Here is a 22,077-nt window from a genome sequence, read left to right on the forward strand (position 1 = left end):
TAGTATGTGTCAGGGCCTGCCATGGACACGGAGGAAAAGCAGCGAGCAAAAGCACATAGTGCCTCTGTCTCCATGCAGCTCGTACTCTGGGCAGCGAGGCTAGGCAGGCGAGAAACAAACGAGCCGGAAATAAAGCAAGTCAGGAGGTAAGAAACGCCTCTGAAGAAAACTACAGCCCAGTGAAGGCGCCAGGAAGTGTGGTGTGGTGGAGGAAGAGGTGTTGTTACTTCACCGAAGGTAGCTGGGGAAAACTCCACTGATAAGGCACTATCTGGGTGACATCTGAAGGAAGTGGTGTCTGTACACATTTCAGAGGAAGAGCATTCTAGGCCAAGGGAAGAGCGAGGGCCAGGGCCCTGAAGCCTAACTGTGGCTGGGATAGTCGAGGGAGGTGTTTTATTACAATGCTTGGCAGACTGCTCTGCCTTTCTCTGTGTGTCTATCTGCCCACAAGTCTGTGAGCCTCTCGAAACTGGGATCCCCCACCAATGAACTCGCTGTCCGCAAGTAACCAGCAGAGGGAAGAGGTGGGAACCTATCATGAGGAAAGCAGCTGAAGAGATGCTTCCCCAGACATATTTCGGTTTGAGAAGAGAGACTCAGAAGAAATAGAGCAGCTGCTCTCCTCTAAAGAACAGTCCTTTGTGAAGGAAGTACACTGAATCCCCGCTGCTTCAAATGGCAGAAGTCAAGTGGCAAGGAAGAAATGATGGAGGCAAATTTCCAACTCCCTAGCAGAGACACGTACGTGTGTAACCATCAGAGCTATAGTCTCTGGCTGCCTCGTGCAGTACTCAATGCCCCATCACCGGAGGGATCTGCATAAGGGCTACTAGGTCTGAGATGCAAGTGAGACAAGAAGTCTACCAAAGCCCCTTGCAGCTCTACGGCTTGGTCACCCCACTGTTCCCACCATTTATCTGGCACTTTAAGACAACCTCACGCAGGATGCCATTGCTCACTACAGTGCAACTGGGATCCGTGTCCTATCTGTGTGTCTGGCATAGCATGGGGTTAGGAAGTGTAGCATCTTTTAGTCAGCTGTAGAGAAGTGAGGGGGTTAAACTGTGAGGAGACCCCAAGGGGGAAGAAGAAAGGGTCTATGGCGCGAACCAAGGTAAGAGATGACAGGAACCCCTGAGCAATGGACAGCAGGGATGGAAAAGATGGCACCAAGTCAATCCTCAACATGTTCAACCAGCCCCCATCTAAACAACTGATGATCCCTGTGTCTGAGGAGGCCACATGCCCCATTACTAAAATGTGGTACTTTTCCACCAATGGCAACTGAAAAGGTGCGAGAACCAACCAGATTGGACCATGACAACCATTCTGTATGTTGTGGACGATCAATGGGGGAGCCACATCGGTGCAGAGGTAATGATGGGCATCTGCTGTGAGCCGGAAGTAGCCATCTATCAGGGACACAAAGGACAAGGCCTCTTCATGGGACGAGAGCTTCAGTTCCTGGTGAGAGAGAAGACACAGCCATGGTTACATCACGTGCCTACCACTTGAGGCAGCTGATTTTATGAGGAGGTCCACACTGACAAGATATTTAAAACACACTGCAGAACACATGACCTCAAAGTAACTGTACACCTTGCATTAATACAGGATTTTGACTGATTAGCATACGTTCTTGTCTATTATCTCCAAACTATCAGAAGAGGTAAGGCGTGTCTGTGTGGGAGGAAGGGCAGAATGGGCAGCTGTGGCAGGCAGGAGACCTATGGAGAGGCTGCCACCCAGGTCCAGAGGGAGGAGCAAGCCTGCATCAGGGGTACAGTGGTATAAAAGTGGAGTTAAAAAAAAGTGGAGGAAGTAGGAGCAGAGGGTGTGCAAGTGGTACCCTGGTCTTAGCAAGGAGCAATGACTGACTCAGGAGCATCAGTCCCATTTTACAGAAAAGAAAACAGAGGCACTGAGGCTTCCTCTCATACAGAGTTGGTCTAGAAAGTGAAACGCCCAGATTTTAATCCAGGAATGGTCCCAGACAATGATGAGGTTGCTAGATTAAGCCCAGAGACCTCTGAGGGTTTGGAGGAGGCAGAGAGTCTTACTCAAAGTGGGAGAGCAAAGGCAAAAATGGAGAAGATGAGAGAGGGAACTTCCAAGGAAGGAAGGTTTAAAAAACAACAACAACAACAACAACAAACAAAAAAACACCTGGAGGTGAAAACAGGTGATTTTTTAAAATTTTTTTTGGCATTGGTCATAGAGCCCTGAACAAAAATTACCCATGTGAGAGGAGCCATGGGCTCAACCAGGAACATCTTCTAGGGAAGGAAGAAGGAAAACCATTTAGAGGTTTGTCTCACAAAAACATTAAAAAACACCGGAGCCTTCTGAGGGCAAAATGACATATGAGAATAAGACTCTGTCCTCAGCACTGGAGAAAGGACAGGCTGCTGTCAGAGAAAAACAGAGATGAGAAAATCAAAGTTTCCCTGTGGATAGAAGCAACTATAAAGGATGTAAGTAAGTGGGGCTAATGACAGCTATCTTGCCAAAAGAAGGGTCTGCTGTGGACTTGTGAGCCAAGGAGGTCAAGGCCACCACAGGGACAGATATTCAGTCAGGAGGCTCTGGGCTAAGTGTGCCTTCTTTCATCCACCTGTAGCTCCCCACAGAGCAAACGCAGGGTAGTCTGGCTCCAGCAGCCCTTCAACCAATCACATAAAAAATCAATACCACACAAACACTTAAGTTCCCTAGAACAGAAGTCTAAATGGAAATGGAAGATGTCAAGAAGAGGCAGAGAGGAGAGATATTGAACCTAATAAGATGCTACCATCATGCTTTCCTGAAAGACCAGCAGCCAAAGTATTGCCTGATCAAAGGGCTTGGAAATTCCATGCCTAGGAAGGGACAGGGGAAGAGATAAAGAAGAGAAAGCATCACGGTGTTAGCTGCAGGTTCTGGAACTAGTTTATGTGGGCTCAAGTCACAGTATCTCTACTGGCTATTATGGTGAAGCAGAGGTAATCATCAGTTTTTACAGGTCACAAACTGTCAAATATTTGGCCATTTCAAATGGTTTAACCTACGAGCTGTGTGACCCTGGGGAAGTTACTTAAGCTTTTTGTGCCTCAGTTTCCTCCTCTGTAAAATGAAGATAATAACACACCCATCACCTCCAAGGTCAATGAAAATGGAAAGAGTTTACATTTGTAAAGCACTCAGAATCGAAGTGCCGCATATAGTAAGAGCTAGTGTTTGTAAAGAAAAATGAAGTCCTGGAGAGATCGCACACAGTTCTTTCTCCCCACCTTCTTCCTACTCCCCACAGAGCACGCAGCTGGCAGACTCGCCAGCCCATGCAGTCCGAGGAGGCTCCAACCAAGGGGACAGGTGCGCTACCCAGGCGCCAGGCCAGACTCCACCAGCCGGGACAGGGTAGGGGCAGGCTCACCCACACTGTCCCAGCTGGCTGCTTCTCCGGCTCTGGTGCGTGTCTTCAGGGTTTGACCCAGCTGAAAAGCCAGAGCACGGACGCGCCAAGTTCTTCCTCAGGGCAGTCTCCGGGGAAGAGGGTGCCTTGGGGCTGAAGTTGCCACTTTCTCTGTCTACACCTGTCCATGGTCTCCCATGTCCCCACTGGAAACACAGCCAAAATGCCTACAGCTAGGATTTCTGTCAAGACTAAAGAAGATCCTGCGGACACAGCATAAGACCCAGCCTCATGTCTGTAATGTGCTGAGTTAAGAGCACTTATTTTGACCTTCTCCCTCCCTCTGTCTCCATCTTCACACTAACATCTATCTGGATTCTTCTACTTCTCCCTTCACTCTAGTTTTCACTAACAGTTTCCTGATGAAATTAACTGTTTATTGCTAAAGGGGGAGTTAAGAGAATAGAAAGACTTAAACTACAAAGAACAGCTGCTAATATTTGACTTTCCTAAGTGTGTCTATATATATGCATATCTTTAAAAAACGTTTTGAACAAAATTGGTACTGTTCTATAGAGTTTTATATTCTGCTTTTTTCCACTTACAAAGCATCTTCCCAGATTATAAAATTTTAGCAAATTGTTTATGTAATATTCTACTACTTGGATAGAATAGTCTACCATTCTCCTATTATTGTATACTTGGGTAATTTTCAGTACTTTTACACTATAAATTCCACTGGGACAAACATACTCATTCACAGACCACTGGCTTCATCTCTCATTGTTTCTGGAAAACAGCCCTAAGTTCCCAAATGGAGGGATGCATAAATACTTTCAAGGTTTTCAGTATGTGTTGCCAAACTGCTTTCCAAAAGGCAAGTTACTCTGGATGAACAGGGTGTTCATCTGTTCTAAACCAGAGCACCAGATTCGTTCTCACCACTGAGTGTTATCCTTTTGACACAGTTTTTGCCAAATCTGGGGAAAAACATGGTTTTTCCTTGGTGCTGACTACCTTCCTTCTGCGAGTGCCCCACCTCGGCTGCCCATCCTCTCCACGTGCAGTCAGCCGTGACTTCCCCAACACAAACATGTTTATTTTGGCAGCGTTCCTACTTCCCCTGCCAAAACTGGCCTGTCTAAATTATGTCCTTAAGTGATACCAAAAAAGAGGAAGTGAGATTGAACACCCCCCTTCCTCCATCCGAGAGTGACTAGGGTGTGCCTGACACCACAAGGAGAACAGCCACTGTGGCCACAGCCTCCAGCCTGACCAGTCTGCTGGCATGCAAAGCGGGGCTTCCCACCAACCTCATCCTAGAGGAAGCACTGGACTCCGACTCCACAGAGAAGCCAAAGGAGCCCTTGGAGGAAAAAGCTAATGTTCACCCATCCCCTTTTCCTTCAAATCCACTCCCCTTCATGAATTAAATATTTATGTTGTAACATCTTTGGGAGGGCAGCAAACCCAAGGTAGAGACACACTGGCAAAACCAAAGAGAGGCACTCAAAAATCCCAGTGTCACTCAAAAACCAGTATTGGTAATGTCAGTGAAAACAAGAGGAATTTCTGGCATTAAGGAGGAGAAAGAGACGGTCGTCAGATATTCTCTTTGGGACAGGAACTCCATAAAGCAAGTGCCGCATCACTGTCCTCCACAAAGTCTCCCTCTCGTCACCGGATCAAGACAGAATTACTTCCCTAGCAAACTTACCATTTTTTTGTTGTCCTGCTTATTGATGCTGACCACAGACTCCTTTATTACAATGTGAGTGATTTCAGGGAAGTAAGAAAAATTGTTCCACTCTTCCCGGATTTTGTTTTTCTCCTCATCCTTCTTGTGTTTATTTTCCAGTTTTTTCCGTTTCAGTTTGTTTTTTTCCTTTTCAACAGGAACAACCTGATAAGACGCATACAGGTGCCAGAGTTAAGTTGGCTTTCTCATTTTCTACTGGTGAAAAAGGTTCATGCTTCTGGAAAACTAAAGCAGGGCTTGCTTACGTTCAAAGAGAAGAAAGCCAGCCTGCCTGGACTTACAAAGGAACTGGGGGAGAGGGCACAGGTGGGTTTAGGATTGCAGTTTTGGGGCCAATCAGGGAATCTTGGGATTTTATACCTGGGAGGGACCTTAACGAGCACAGTGACTAAATGCTTCACATAATCTATAATGTACAAGTGAACTCAAAGAGGGAAATAACCGCCCACTAGACAGGCATCTACCATCAGGTCCTCTCACTTCCAGACTGATAAATGTTTCAACACAAGCACAGAACATGTCTTCCCAAATGTGGCTAGACAGAACCTGAGCTTTCTCCTTTTAGAGCCTACCACTGATTAGCTTGACTTCCTAACAACATTCAAGTTGAAACTTTCAAAAGGAGATATGAATCCCATGCTTGAATAATCTGCTACTTATTAACTAGTTGGGTCACCAATTTGAGCCCCCATTTGCCTGTCCGTAAAACAGAGCTTACACTTCACAAGGTTCTTTGAGGATTAGGTAAGTTCTCATTAAGAGTATACCTATTCTACAGAAAAAAAGCACCCATTAAGTGTTGGGCATTGTTTTCTTAGTATGAATAAGAAGGAGAAAATAAATCTCACCATTACTTTAGTATTATCGATAACCATAATGATGATGATGGCAGCTCTAATAATTTTTGAACATTTATTACATGCTGGGCTCTGTGCTGCCATTTAGTTCTCTCAACAGCTCCGTAAGGCAGATCCAGTAAGTATCTCCATTGTACAGATGAATAATATGCAAATGATACAGGGGAAGTAATCCCCCAAGCTGGAGAACTATAAATAGTGGCACCCGGATCTGAACCAGGTCCATTTAGGTCTAAAACTCATGCTTTTAAACCACTCTTCTCCATTGCCTCATCCAGCAAATACTTCAAAAACAGCAGCTTTAAATCACAAAATCAATTACCCTATTTCATGGAGCCAGAAGCCTAAGTTCAATTCTTGGCACAGTCGCTCATTGGTTAGTTATGACCTTGAGCAAGTTTCTTAACTTCTCTGTGCCACTTTACATTCATCTATAAAATAGGGATAATTGGTAGTACATTCCTCAGGCGCTTTTTTTTTTTTTTTTTTTGCATAAATGAGTAATACATGTAAAATGCTTAGAAAAGTACCTGGTACATGGAAGGTGCTCAGTAAATGCCTGCTATTATTATTATATGACTACATATTATATAGGCCATTGTTCTGCTTCTCTGTGTCCCTACAGAACTCAATAAATGCTTACTCTGATCTACTGCTGCATGAACACAATAAAAGACACATGGTCTCTAACCCAAACACCCTCAGCTGCTGGGAGTGATGGACATGCAAACAGGTAGTCCCAATCAGATAAACAGAACAGGTCTGTTCTGATGCACATCGGTCCGTGCTGATCAGCTACCCACCACCACTTACATTTGGTTTCTGTCTCCACTGGATTCCAAGATTTCCAGTTACCATCACTTCATAGTAGAGAACGTTTCCACTGTCGTTTGGATGAAACCAATTCAACTCATTTTCTGAAGAAATCAGTAACATGGAAGTCTCAAATATTTCTGCGCCGTAATGTTTTGTCAGTGTTTCCAAGGTGGCCAGGTACTTCACCTTTAGGTCATGAGTAGATACACTGCTGTCACAAATAGTCTTGTTGTTAAATTCCTTTAGGAAATCCTTGAAAACATTATTTATCCGCATCCTGGTGAGAAGGTTCCTCTGTCTGATGGACTTATTTAATGTTTCTGGAATATATCGCTTGTAGCTAGAACAAAGTAGAAAAATAGGGCTCTCTTTCATGTCCTGGTCAGCAGAGAACAGTCCAGAAACAAACCCAAGTCTACAAATCTTCCTTCCATGTGTTGCCCCATGAGAAAGGAAAACCTATCCCCAAGGGGGTTCTTAGATGGGGTAAGCACGAGGAGAGGATAATCACAAGGAGAAAAAGGTGAATAGGGACTGGAAGAGAGGGAAAAACACATGTTCCACAAGTTTTACTGAAACGGGAATTCCTGCAAGTATCACCCAGTTTTCTGGGTCACAACGGCAGGCAGCAAAACTGACTTCGTGTGTTCACTGGCTGCTGTCATTGTTCCTGCGCTCGCTGGTGCCCATATACACTAAGACTCAGCCTCAGTTAGACAGTGGTTTGAAAGGTGTCAAGAGTGATTATAGATATTCTGTATATTCCACTTTCAGGTCTGTTTTATACTTTCTCTATAAGATCACATGCTGCTTTTATAAGAAAGGGGAAAACACACAAAATCTAAATACAAACGACTTCGTGTCTGCCATATCAAAGTGTCCTAGATGTGGTAAGCGGATTGACAAGGAAGCTGAAGGATCAGTTACTTACGCTCCTGCTGATGGAAGAGTATCTATGACTAACAGTCTCAACAAGAAGAGTATGAACACCCATGAAGGGGCACAGACAAGTGGGGAGACTGGTCTGCCTATCACTGCCAGGCCTGAGATGGCATCTGGCACTGGGCAGTCCCTGATACACAAATGCTAACAGTGGGAAACTGCAAAGTTTGGAATTTAACCCCACAAACACTGTAACATTTTATTTTATTTATTTTTGAAGATTTTATTTATTTGAGAGAAAGACAGAGAGAGCACAAGAAAGGACAAGATCAGAGGGAGAAGCAAACTCTCTGTGAGCAGGGAGCCCAATGCGGAACTCGATCCCAGTACTCGGGGATCATGACCTGACGATCATGGCAGCTGCTTAACCAACTGAGCCACCCAGGCGCCCAACACTGGAACATTTTAGATTAAGGCAATAGAGAGGAAGATTAAAGGGGAGGTGTCATTTTTCACCTTAGTCTCATGACAAAGGACAGAGGAGGTGCCCAGAGCAAAAGCCACAGAAAAAAATGAGAAGGCAGTAGCAGAGTACGAATCCAGCCCCAGCTCTGAGGAGCAGCCCCCACTCTGTGCTCACTTCCTGCCAGACTCTGCCCCGGGACGAGAGATACACGGAGGAAACTTCTGAGAGATACACGGATGAGATACACGGGACGAGATACACGCTTCTGAGAAAGCGCATGCTGCCTGTCACAAACAATATAGCTCTAAATAACTCACTCTTCACAATGAGACATTTGTAAGAACTCCTTAGTAAATACACACACATTTTATAGATGGGTTGAAATTACCCAGATTGAACATGTCTTCATAAAGATTTGATCATGAATGATATTTTTAAGTAAATACAGTTTTCTTGTGGTAACACTGTTCACATCAGCCTCATGGCTCTCTGGTGAACTCTAGTTCAGGGTGCCTGTAGAACATACTGAGAAGGATGTTAACACGGGTCCTGCACAAAAGGAAGAGGGTAGGGATAAAGGCAATGCCTACCATGGGCAGAAGCACATGAGGTAGGCACATAGCCCACCGATCTGATTGGCATCCCTAGCCCAGAGCTTTCACCCAAGTCAGCCAACATTCAGTATCAGGTCACTATTATCATTATAACCGTGCTGCCTTTGATAAATGTTCTAAACCAGATTCGGGCTCTGCAGAGAGAAGCGGTCAGCCAATTACACAGCAATTAACAGCACCGGGTGAGGACATATAAAAATAGCACCATCCCCACAATCAATTCTTCAGCCAGCAGGAAGATTTACCTGATGTCCTTGGGCAGTTCTGGCAACTGCATCTTCTTCATCATGGCATAGTGGGAGATGGCCAGGACAGCCATTCCCAGACACTCGTTCTCGATATCATGCCCATCTTGCTCGGTCTTGGGGTCTCGAATGGGAGCCAGACATTTGACCAAATCATACTGTCCCTTTGGAGCAGAAATGAGAAGAAATAAACCACCACTGAAGTTTCAATATTCCACCCCATCTCTGTTCTTGAGAGGAAGGTTCCCCACACAGGGAGGTGCCACCCAGAAAAGCAGGACAGCAATGAGACTAAGAAGGTCTACAGCTTCTCTGGCACCAAAGCTCCTTCTCAACAGATGGGTATGGAGGGGCTCAGGAAATGTTCTCCCCAGTTAATTCATTTGTTTAACAAATATTTACTAAGCAGTGTATTAGCTGCTGCTGAACAGCATAAACACGTGAGGCCCCTTCTCAGGACTTATCTAGAAATGATGGCGGCCAGCAGCACGGACTGGGCTCAGATAGCATCTGGATAAGGGAGAGTGACAGCTGGCTGGGGTTGGCTCTCTGGTCCTGCAAACATATGCTGAAATATCCTAGCCTGGGAACTGAGTGTATGACAGGCATGGTACCACACCCCGTTCTGAGGTAGACTTAGAGAAAGGGGAAGGAATCCACATTTTACAGTGCATCATTACCACAGAGAAGTTTATCAGCATGTGTTGTTTAAGTTCTAGTAGTGAAATGTCTCACCAAAATATGCCCCCCTCCCTGGTGGAGGGGCCCAGCATTCCAAGAGCCAGTGAGGGCTTCAAAAACAAAAAAGAAAACTAAAAATCAGTACCTGCCACTTGTTGTACAGAGTAATAACAATGATGTCAGTGCTAACTCCCCTTTCTTGAACCCTAACCTCAGTGCTTGACACTGTGCTAGGTTTCTTCTTATTTACTGTTTCACTTAATCTTCACAACAGCCCTATGAGGTGGATGCTGCCATCATCAGCTCTACCTAACGGCAGAGGAATCTAAGGTACCCAAGGGTTAAGTCCCTTTGTTCACTCATTTGGTAATTACTGATTACTGAGCACCAATTATGGGCCAGATGTCATTCTGGTGCCAGGGAGATACAGAGCAGTAAGCCAGACTGCATTCCTGACCTCAGGGAGACTCTGTGCTGAGAAGAAAGAATAAACAGAAATAGCACGAAGCAGCTACAAGAGACAAAGTCAAGTGGAAAGACAGAGTGCCGGGGGAGCCAGGGATCCAGAAAGCGGTAGGGGACAGTCAAACCCAATGTGACCCCAGTGCTCTGGATCTTCAACACTGCGCTACAGCCACACTAACCTTACTAACCCCAAGTGCACGGAATTCTTTGGCCTTTCTCTAGCTGGAACAGAGGCAGACGTGAAGTCTAGGGGTGGTGTTTGTACAGAAGTAAGACACTCACTTTCCCTGAAGGAACTTCAGTTTAGTGGTTTCTGGACAGAGGCTTCTCACTGCTGCAGTTCCTCTTCTTTCCAAGATAGGACTGCTTGTTTCTCTCACGTACGAAAAGGACACTGTTCACTTCCATAAACTCCTAAGGGCCAACAACAATTGTCTCTACCAGCAATGTGTGAAGAGCAGAACAAAATCTGAAACTGTTTTGTTTGGCTGTGATCTTCTGTAAACATCACCATATAACTACCTTAACTAACTCATTCCTGAACCTCTTGAAGGTCAGATTCTAATGCAATACTTATTCTTGGAAGTATGGCACGCCCTTCCCTTGAATATATAAAACCGGGAGATTGAACAAAAAATGATCCATCTGAAAATGGCCAGTTTGTTTTATTTTTTCCACACACTACCTGCCCGGGGCTGTGCATTTCTGTTGTCTCTAAGGCCAATCCTAAGGTATGTATGGAATGGGAATCAAATGCAACCAGAAACTAAAGCTGCACAACAGAATATAACTCGAACACAAAAATCACATGTGAAAGTGTATCTTAAAGAAATAATACGACACATGTACAAATACACGTGGAGGCTGTCCACAACAAACTGTTACTATAACGATGATAGCATAATAGGGAAAACTTCAGAAAATGTCCACAAAGAGAGATGAGTTAAATAAATGAGGCCTCTCCCTCTGGATTACAGCCTCATACTCACTTCCTACCTGCAATCTCCAGAGCCATCTCCAAAAGAGAATGCCTAATTCCCACCCCTTCTCCAACCTGCTGCTCTCCGTCTTCCCAATGTAGGGAAGGACTCCATTCTTGATCAAACACTGCCCCAAATCATCTTTGTTACTTCACATGCTCTCCCTTTCCACAGCCAACCCATCAGCAAGTCCATCAAGTCTATCTCCGGAACTGCAGCTCCACCCATTTTTCTCCAACCCTCCTTCCACCACACGAGGCCAAACCAGCATCTTGCTCTCACATGATGAGCTCGTTGTCAGTCTTCCTATTTATCTCTCCTCTCCTGCAGCCACGCTGCCTCTCCTCTCAACTCCTGCCTGCCTCAGAGCCTTCGCACATTCTGTTCCTTCCCTATCAGACTCTTCTAACCAGGGAGATTTTGCCCTGCAGGGGATATCTGGTAGTGTCTGGAGACATTTTTGGTTGTCACAGCTGGTGGGGGATGACATCTAATGACTGGAGGCCAGGGGTATGGGTAATTATGCTACAGTGCATAGGGCAGTCCCTCACAGCAAAAAAATTATCCAGCCCAAAATGTCAGTAGTGCTGCTGCTGAAAAACTACAGGCAAGAAATACTTTCCCCTCTCCTTCCTGTGAACTGCAGACTCCTTGTTCTTCCAGATTCAGCACAAGTGCCACCTTCTTAGAGACCTCCTCCGATCTTTAAATTAGATCTTCCCACTCCAACCCCCTCCCCATATTCCCTATCACAAAAGCTTTTTACTTTGTGGCACTTCTCACCATTCTTATGTATTACCTATGTATCATTTCATTTGCTTGTTTGTTTTCTGTTTGTCCAACTTGGTTTCGCGTCTCCTGCTTGCAGAGACCATGTCTGCCTTGTTCCACAGAGTACGCACAGTACTGCAGTGAGGAGTACACAGACACCCAGCAGTAACTATCTGCTGAATGACTGAGTGATTAGGAAGTCATTAAGACAAAGATCTATATTTCTAATTGACATCTGAAATATCATCAAGAGGATGGATAAAAAAAAAGCAGTTAATAAAATGGTATTTTCAAAAACTACACAGTACGTAATAAAGACGTGTATGGCAAAAATCAGGAAGCATATCACCAAAAATATTCATTATCTCAGATAGGGTGACTCTAACTTCTCTTTTTTTGTCTAGCTTTGAATCTTCCTACCCTACTATTGCTGTGACTCAGGGCAGCCACCTCCTTCCTCCCCGAACATTACTGCCTGCTGAGATGTCCCCACCTTCGCCCAATGAACTATACCCTCCCTCGCTTGCAGCATCCCTCTGCAGCTCCACGGGAGGCACCACAGGTGAGAAGGAAAATGATAGGAAATGAGGGGAAAAGAGAGGAATAAGGAAGAGTGAAGCCTCAAAAACCCACAAGTGGTGGGCGCCTGGGTGGCTCAGTGGTTTAAGCCTCTGCCTTCTGCTCAGGTCATGATCTCAGGGTCCTGGGATCGAGCCCCGCATCGCATCGGGCTCTCTGCTCAGCAGGGAGCCTGCTTCCCCTGCTCTCTCTGCCTACTTGTGATCTCTGTCTATCAAATAAATAAATAAAAATCTTTAAAAAAAAAAAAAAAACCCACAAGTGGGACAACTAGCCCCCAGGCACTGAATTTGCTGCCTTTCTCCACCTCATCTCAGGTTGAGTCCAAGGACAGCAAGGCCTGCCCACAGAGCAAGCCCCACATCCTAGCTCCCAACCAGGTCAGCTGCCCAAGGGAATGTGAACCCTGTGATGCCCGACCCACCGTGGGAACTCCAGGTTCTCCTGGGCCCAAACTTCTTACCTGAGCAAACAGATATTCCAAAGAACTGGCATCAAGGAGAGGGGTTGCATCTGGGACTTTTTTTTTCTCATAGCCATTTTTCTGCTTCTTTGGAGAATGTCGCCATACAGACTGCTCATTATCATTGGTCCCATGCCAGTTGGTGAAATAGAACCTGGAAGGCAGGAAAATAAATGTCAATTTTGGGAAAGGGGACCTCGGAATGCATGGGAGAGGTGTCCTGATTGTACCCACAGTGCTTGGTGCTGGAGGCTAAACTTGCCTGAAAAGCAAGCAGACAGATCGACCTTTCCAGCTGTGGAACACCTCACTGGTTATAAAGTCCTTTTTCTTTTCACTCTTACAAACACTCTGTGAAGAGCATCCTGCCAGAACCTGTCTATGACTCAGGAAGATAAAGTGACTTTTCACTACATCTTCCTAAATAGGAAAATACAGCTGACTAGAACCAGAAGTTGGCCCAGCCACTCCCTTCACCTTTAATAATGCCATCCTGCCTTGAATCCAAGACCAATTTTATGCCCATTTCAACACTTCGGCTCAAACATTTTTTTAAGTTTCCTTGTATAATCAAGATATACAGTGAATATGGCAGTGGCTCCTATTTCCCAGACCGCTGTTATTAAATTGATAGTTTATCTTACAATAAAGTTAAAGTAGAAGAAATACATGAGCACTACTACAACCATCAGTTTCCAGTGGTGTGAAGTTAATAAGCACTTTATGCCATTTCATCCTTACAGCAACTGCACAAGGTAGATTCTGCTGTTTCTATTTTACAGACGAGGAAAACTGAGGTTCCAAGAAGCTAGGTGACCTGAAAACAAGCCTGTTCTCTTAACTACCGCTTGCCTCTGCCACCGATGAGAGAAACACAGCAAGCTCTGGGATGTGTGAAATTGACTAAGCCAAGCTGCTGCGGCCCATCTCTAGAGACTCAGCTGGTACCCAGGTCTTTCTCCCTTGGCATGCCCAGGGGCTGACCAAAAACAACTATGGTAGAAGAAGCAACAAATAAAATTTCTTCCCAAAAAAGTGCTACCACTAAACTCAGACATCCATCACTGAGCTATATTTGCAAAGCTTACACACACCAGGCCCTGTGCCAGGCTAGGATTCAAAGGGCATAGTCCCTGGTGCTCTGGAGTTCCTTGTCTATGTGTATATATATGGCAATCGGTCAAATCCAACAATAGCAATGAAGTAATATAAAAGGGGTATGTCTCATAAGTAGGATAACAACACTGTGACTTTCATGCAGCCCAGAGTTTTTCCTTCATAAAAAAATATTCAAGTTATATTTCATATTTGTGTTGACATAAAGATTAATATAATCCAGGCTACATTACATTCATTTTTTTTCTCTGATTTTAAAAGAAATTAAAGCACTTTTGTGAGTCCTTAACAATATTATGAGCCCTAGGCACTAATCGATAAGTTGTCCCTGGACAGAAGAGAGGCTTTGATGAGGTGCCAAAGGAGGGAAAAACTGCCCTCCACTGCCAGGGGAAGTGGCAGGGAAGGGAGGCGAGGACTGGGAAGAGAAGCTGGGACCACTATAAATAAATGCCAGGATTTAGAGCCAGCACAGTACACAGCTGGCAGAGAAGACTGCGAGGCTAGTTCATGTGAGGCAGGATATCCACAGACAAGCAGATGCCTATGGCAATAGTCTGGACAATGCCGTAAGCTCTGTGGGGGCAGAGGCCTCAGCTGTCTTGTTCAGCATTGAACCCCCCATCATACAACAGACACTTAATACATGATTGTTGGAAGAATAAACGACAAATGAACGGACTAGTTCGAGAAGCCACAATTAATATGGAAAGGGAAGGATGGATAAGGAAGTTACTATAAAAGTAAAATTAACATTTTAAAACTTTCCTGGATTCTATATAGCCCATCATCCCTGTAATTTACGAAAGTGACTGAGAATCTGACAGTGGGTTTTGGTGTCTCTCACTCACACAAAGAACCATATATCCATGGGGCCCATGTGTAGCATGAACCACGGCAGTGGGACTGTCCTCTCATGCTCTTATGCGAGGCGATCAGGCCCTGGTAATGGCAGAGGCATGAGGCTATCAGCTGAGGAAGAGGCTGGCATTTATGCTCTCACTAGACTGAGGAGTCTACTCTTCAAGGGTAGGACAGAGCCCAGGACGAGAGGACTCAATGAGGATCAGCAATCTCAGGAAAGCAGAAAGTAAGAGGTCAATGGGTGGTACCAACTGAGTAAATAAAGAAAGAGCTGAGACTGGGGGAGAAAAAAAAAATCCATGAGAACACAGCCAGCTCCCCTGGCTACCAAGTCAAGTCCGAAACAGAAAGTTTTTGTCATTCACATAATAAGCAGACATCTGCTAGGAGTTCTAGGAATCTGCACGGAAGGAGACAGGTGAACGGGTCTAAACAGGACGATGGAGAATAGTAGTGAAGAAATTCTGAACATTTACCCCGTGCTAGGCACTCTTTATGCAAACACTCAAAGCGTGGCTCGCAAAGAAGCCGTGCAGACAGGTAAATTCTGTGTGGCAGTAGAAGACGGTGGTGATGAGAAAACGAGAGTTCTGTGCAATATGGAAAGGCACCTGGGAGAAGGGGTAAAAGGATCTCCGGGATGGAGGAGGTTGTTCGAAAGAGAAGCACGGAGGACAGCTTCTCTTTGAACCAGTCCAAGGCACGGTCCTCTTGTGCCATATCCCACTCAGTCTCTATGAGAAAAAGTCCTCAGACCTGGTAAAGCCAACAGACCAACCTACCCTCTTTGAACAGAACATCATCTTCAATCAATTCTTTGAGGCTGTTGTCTGAGCCCTGTGGGACCAGCTTTGATTTGGAAATCTTTTGGCAAGATGTTCAGACAAGATGAGACTGAGGGAATCAAACTAATGGGCAGCTTTGCTACCTCAGTAATGGCTAAGCAGAGCCTAAAGCAAGGCTGGGTCTCTAGAAATTGCCCATGGCCAAAGCCTTTTATTTAATAAAATGATGAAACAAAAACCAAAAACCTTTAAATCAGTAACTACCAAAATCAACACCTTCCTAATTCTGTCCTAGTAGGACAAAACCAAAAGGTACCTTGAAAAGAGAAACTCTATACTTTGTTTTAAATTCAAATGTAATTAACATACAGTGTTATATTAGTTTCAGGTATACAATATAATGATTCAACAATTCTGTAACATTCCTAGAAGAAAACACAAGCAGTCATCTCTCTGACATAGCCTCTGAACGTTTTTTTCTAGGTAGGTCTCCTGAGGCAAGGGAAACAAAAACAAACTGAATTACTGAGAGGACACCAAAACAAAAAGCTTTTGCACAGGCAAGAAAAACCCTCAACAAAACAAATCACAACCTAACAAATGGGAGAAGATAATTGCAAATGACATAGCCAATAAGGGACTAATATCCAAAATAAAGAACTTCTACAACTCAAAACCACATAATAAATAATCCAATTAAAAACTGGACAGAAGGGCGCCTGGGTGGCTCAGTGGGTTGAGCCGCTGCCTTCGGCTCGGGTCGTGATCTCGGGGTCCTGGGATCGAGTCCCGAATCGGGCTCTCTGCTCAGCGGGGAGCCTGCTTCCTCCTCTCTCTCTCTCTGCCTGCCTCTCTGCCTACTTTAATCTCTCTCTGTCAAATAAATAAATAAAATCTTAAAAAAAAAAAACTGGACAGAAGACGCCAACATTTTTCAAAGACAACATACAGACAGCCAACCTGAAAGACCCCTCCCCCAGAAAGCCCCCTCCCCTAGAAGATAGATAGGATAACTAACCGCTTGTTTGCTTTTCTGTGAACCGCTGGCTTTTAGGCGTAGATTAGGTTATTAATTGCGTGATTAATTGCTCTCTTGCCCTTCTGTAACTGCTTGGCTTATAGAAATAATAGAGACGCCATGATGGCATTCCTACCTTCCCCCTTCTTGTTCCCCCTTCACGCCTCTCTCCTAGCGCGCGGGCCCTCAGAACCAATCAGCCTGTTTCGCCCTTCCCGCCTCTCTCTTCGGAGCGCGGGTCCCCAAAGCCAATCAGCAAACTCCACATATGCCTTTTTCAAAAGTTCAAACTGTCCACCAATCAGTTGCGCCCCACCCAAAACTTGTTTGTACCTGTCTATAAAAACCCGGCACCACCCCAGCCGGGTGTGCTCAGGAGCTGCAGGAGCTGCTGACCACCCGCAGGCGCCTGCGTAACAATAAAGAACCTCTTGCTGATTGCATCCAGTGGCAGTGTTGGATTCTTGGGTAAGGGGATCCGCGTCTTTCAAACCGATACATGAAAAGATGCTCTACACTCCTTTTCAAAATTAATTATCAGGGCGCCTGGGTGGCTCAGTGGGTTAAGGCTCTTCCTTCAGCTCAGGTCATGATCTCAAGGTCCTGGGATGTGGTCCCACATCGGGCTCTCTGCTCAGCAAGGAGCCTGCATCCCCTGCCTCTGCCACCCTCTCTGCCTACTTGTGATCTCTGTCAAATACATAAATAAAATCTTAAAAAAAAATTAATTATCAAGATGTTCATCAAACTTGGGCCACACACAAATGTCCCAAATTAGAACATGCTAATGGAAAAAAAAAATAAAGAATGGCATAAATAAATATAGTATAACAGCTGCGTAGATTCCTTTTCAAAATGGCGTGGAGGAACGACACAGGAAGGAAGAGGGAGGGAGAGAGAGATAAAAAGATAGACCTATCAAGGAGATACGCCTTCCTTGCAAGTTTTTGAGAAAACTACATTACAAATGACTGCATATTCTAAGTTTACATACAGATATTATACACAACAAATTCTCCCTAGGTTTCTATTTCTTTTTACTAATGGATAGTAAAAGATCAAGAAAATATTTTTTTTCTTAAAAAGGAATAAAACATAGGCTTATATTAAGATATATTATTAAAAGAACTATTAAAAGCATTATCTAAAAACAAAATTAAAATTGAAGCACAGAGTATTTCCCAAAATAGAGCTGGGATTTCACTAAAATAGTCACTAACATTTGTTTTGTATTACACCTTCTTTAGTGGTGAGATTATGAGGTTTCAAAGTTTTTGTAGTTTGTTGTAATGCAAATGTTTTAGCTTTGGGTGGGATCTTTCTTCCAAGTTCAAAGAGCCTGTGGTAACAAAGCAATATCCTGTTGAAAGCGCAATGTCAGGTACAAAGTCGAGGTGCCAAAAAATGAAGTAGCCCAGCACTTCCTGGCAGCTAACCAAACAAGGAGGAGGCAAAGATAACTAGCTTTTAATGGTGAGTGAGGGACACACACACTCAACAAAGACCAGTGTCTCAAGGAGGGCACTGGGGCTGACAAGAGGATTCACTAGGTGTGTGACTCTGGGTAACTCACTTCTTCATCTGGGGCACAGTTCTCCCTAAACAACTGCAGTAGTTGAATTAGGTAAACTCAGGTCTCATCCAAGTCCCCAATTCTACCATTCCAGATTCTGAGCCAAGTGGAGAGATCTACAAGGAAAAAGACTAGAACTCAGTGACATGCCCACTTCCTGGACTGCCAGCTACAAAGATACATTTTAATGCTGGATCACAGAGCCAACCCCTGAGGCCACAGAAAGCAAGATTACACTTTGAAAAACAAATCCAAATATAGTCAGGAGGCTCAGCTGGGTGGAGTGAATGTTTCCCTAAATCTGGGGCGTGAAATCTCACATGCTACACACCTTTCCCCTTTAAGTAAAACCTTGGGTGAGTATAGAAAGAAGATGAAAAATAAAGTCAGCCCTAGAATGATTACCAAAGAAAGATCTGGTTCAACTGCCGCTGAGAAAAGCACCCAGGCCAGTCTGGAATGTTAACAGCTCTAACAACTTCCCAAAGGAAACAGCAGCTAAGATATTGGGGAGAGCCTCCCAGATCCCCGAGGGCTTTTCAAGCTAGTCCCTAGATTCCATTAGCACCTGAGGGAATCCACAGATTTTATCACCTCTATGTAAATTAAGATGCTTTTCAAAAAATTCACCCTTTTTATAAATTAAGTACACATTCACTTGTGCTTAACTAGTATCTAACAGACCTATTTTCAATTCTGGGTACAGCGCAAATGGGCTTATAAACTCAAGACTCTACAGTGAAGTACTGAATGTGCCACCCTGGGAGACTACATGACATCTAAGAAAGTCCAAGATACAGGAAACAAGGCAAGTACTTTACTCATCAGAAGAAAAACTTGGGTCCCACCACTAGATAAAAATCCTCAGGGAGTGGATCACAACATCTACCCCTTGAGAGCAAGACCAACCTAGGATTTCTAGGGAACCCCTTCAAGTGGTTTCTCAAACATTTTAGCTGGAACTTTTAAGAAGAAATCATTTATTGTATCATGACCTGGTACATACATCTTCATATCTCAAACAGAAGTTGTGAAAAAATAATACTCCTAGGATATGTGTGTACGCCAGTATTACCTATTCTCACCTGTTCGTTTTTTTGTGGGGTTTTTTTTGTTTTTTTTTTTTTAAGACAAATTCTGGTCACAACTCACTAAATTAATAACCATGATTCACTGCTTGAAAAACTCTGCTGTAGGATACTAATTCTATTCAAAATACCCTCTGCATCCTAACGATGTCTTTTCTAAAATGTGGCAGACGGTGGTGATCGAATTCATCTTGAATTGTATCTCAAATACTGAAAAAGTCCTTTCTCAGACCAAGCAAATACAAAACTCACCAATTACAAAATGACTATAAATCTTCCCAGTAAGTGACTCAGGGCTCTGGGCTGACTGTCACACCCCCACAAGAGGCAGCCAAGCGGGCCCCCATACCTCATCCGGTAGTGGAGCCGGAGGGATGTCTTGTCGTCAACAGTGATGGCGCGATTCGGGGCATACCAGAGCTTGCTGTTCTCGTCATACAGGGCAAAGAGGTTGTGACACAGGGGAGAGATACCTGGGGATAGGTAAGGAACATATCAGAAAATTAAAGACAGATACATTAGGCCATTTGTTCCTGAAGCAGGATGTAAAAAAAGACAAGGAACTCTATCTGAAGAATCTAGGTCACATTTTTATTCTTTCATGGCAAATATGACTTCCAACCATTTTTAATCAGGCAGTTTTAATCATGATAATTTAGAACCATGGCTCCCCATGAATATGTACTATAGCTCCTGGAAAACCAGATAAAACCCATTTGAAAATAAAAGTCTAATGGTATTTCTCATCACGGTGTCTATGACAGTCTTAACAAATCCTGCCTAAAAGAAAAAATATGCCAGCCCACATTCCCAGATCCCACCTGATGGGCAGGCACCTTGCTAATCCCAGAAACATTATTGGAGTTCGGGAAATCCCCAATCTGTCTCGTACAGAAATGTTTTACCAATTCTAACACACTCCGATTATGCATTAAGCATGCAAAGAAGTTCCTGGCAGTAGTACACGAAATCGTGAGTTAGAATAAATAACCAAATTGATTTTTGTCAGTGATAAAAATCTATTACCATTAATAATAAATACACTTCTTAAGTACTCTGTATAGTTACCATAAATATTTTTTATTAGTAGCCAACTAATAAGAAGATACATGCTTAACAAAAGTGGTCCTATAGTGCTCCCTTGCCTCCCCCCACCACCAACTGCCTCCTTTGATACAGGAAGGGTTAAAAAGACAAAGGAGATCCCCAGGCCAGGAAAGCACCTTTCCACTTACTTCTGAGCCCATAATTAAAATTACACATACTTGTGATCTAAAAGCATGGGGGAAGGGAAGAAGGTGGTGATTGCACATACTCAGTTATGACTGATATTTTCATACATGACCAAGCCTCAAGCTAAGATACAGTCAACTTAACCGAAAAATATATGGAAATATAAGGTAATCGGCACTTCCCAAATCAGACCTCTAAAGCGAGACACACACCGGGGACCCTCACCACCCCTGCCCATCCATTTAGCCACCAACTCTCTTCATGCACACACACACTGCAAGAAGATGCAACAAATGCCTTGGCATCCTGATGCCCCCTCACTGGAAGCCCTCAATTCCTTCTGCTCAAGGTATCTGGACTCATCCCTCAGAAGTCCCTTACAACAGAGAAGATGGGGGTAAACTTCAAAGAGCATTTTTCTTTGGGAACAAAAGCAAACGAGTTCTAGATCCAATATTATTAAGACTATGTTTTAGGTATACTATAGTTGTTCATTCATGAATTGGCCCTTCTGAGCCAGCCTGGAAACCCAGCCTCTACTCACAAGTACGTAGATTTGAATGTGCACTGACACGTACATACTGAACGTAATTTGTAATCAACAATATGTATTCTACCATAGGTCTGACTTTAATACTATTCATACTTATAACAGGAAGATCAAAATAGCTTTTTATACAAAAGTACTGAATAATGGTAACAACAACACTAACATTTACTGAGAATTAAGTGTCAGGCATCAGGCTAACACACTGTACACTGATTATCTTTTAATCCTCTTGATACTTAATGAGGTAATTAATATCTTTGCGATTTTACAGGTGAAGGAACTGTGGCCTCCCGAGATTTAGCCTAATTCAAGGCTATTCGGCTAATAAAATGCAGACTTAACGATTCAAACCAAGACAGAGGGAATGAGGAAGTAAAATAATGAGAGCTGAAAGAACAAAAAGAGACCATATCTTTAATGGACAACAGAGAAGAAAACAATACTGCCTCTAAATACTACTTACTATAATAATAAGCAGAGCTATAAGAACATGTGGCATTCTGTACTCATACACTTTTTAAAATTAATAAATGTTTGCAACACTCCCCTGAGTCAGTTATTAAAGAGCCCACTCATTCTCTCCAGACTGGGCTTGGAAACCGGTGCCCTACACCGACTGGCCCTGAGCCCGGACCTACAGCAGACTCAGTGGCTACATCTGCCTGCGGACTCAGGCTCTCTCCCCTCTTCTATAGCAACAGCCCCTTGCTCTCTCATTAACTGCAGCCCAGCAATTCTGTACAAACACCATAGCTGGGCTAACAGAATAAACACTATAAACCAAACCCCAAGGGAAAGGAGAAAAAAACACCACCTTAAAAAAATACATTAGAAGCAATAATTTACATCTAGTTGTTTTGCTAATTACAAATCCTTTT

The 22,077-nt window shown here is 43.9% G+C and overlaps 1 protein-coding gene across 11 annotated transcripts in view; it reads right to left on the reverse strand.

Annotated features, from left to right (window-relative positions):
* Positions 1-22,077, reverse strand: part of JAK1 (Janus kinase 1) — a 124,840-nt gene that overhangs the window by 24,551 nt on the left and 78,212 nt on the right. For 10 of the 11 annotated variants that reach the window (XM_082687810.1, XM_082687813.1, XM_082687817.1 and 7 more), the window contains 6 exons: positions 19,766-19,889; positions 12,973-13,126; positions 9,034-9,197; positions 6,824-7,166; positions 5,112-5,297; positions 1,310-1,467 (listed from right to left, as the gene is read on the reverse strand). In XM_082687810.1, coding sequence (XP_082543936.1) covers positions 1,310-1,467; positions 5,112-5,297; positions 6,824-7,166; positions 9,034-9,197; positions 12,973-13,126; positions 19,766-19,889 — 1,129 coding nt within the window. Of the gene's footprint in view, positions 1-1,309; positions 1,468-5,111; positions 5,298-6,823; positions 7,167-9,033; positions 9,198-12,972; positions 16,698-17,248; positions 18,284-19,765; positions 19,890-22,077 lie in introns of those variants that run through there. The other variant, XM_082687812.1, reaches the window with a different exon arrangement.

Source organism: Mustela nivalis, assembly GCF_964662115.1.
Source record: "Mustela nivalis genome assembly, chromosome: 10".
NCBI lineage: Eukaryota > Metazoa > Chordata > Mammalia > Carnivora > Mustelidae > Mustela > Mustela nivalis.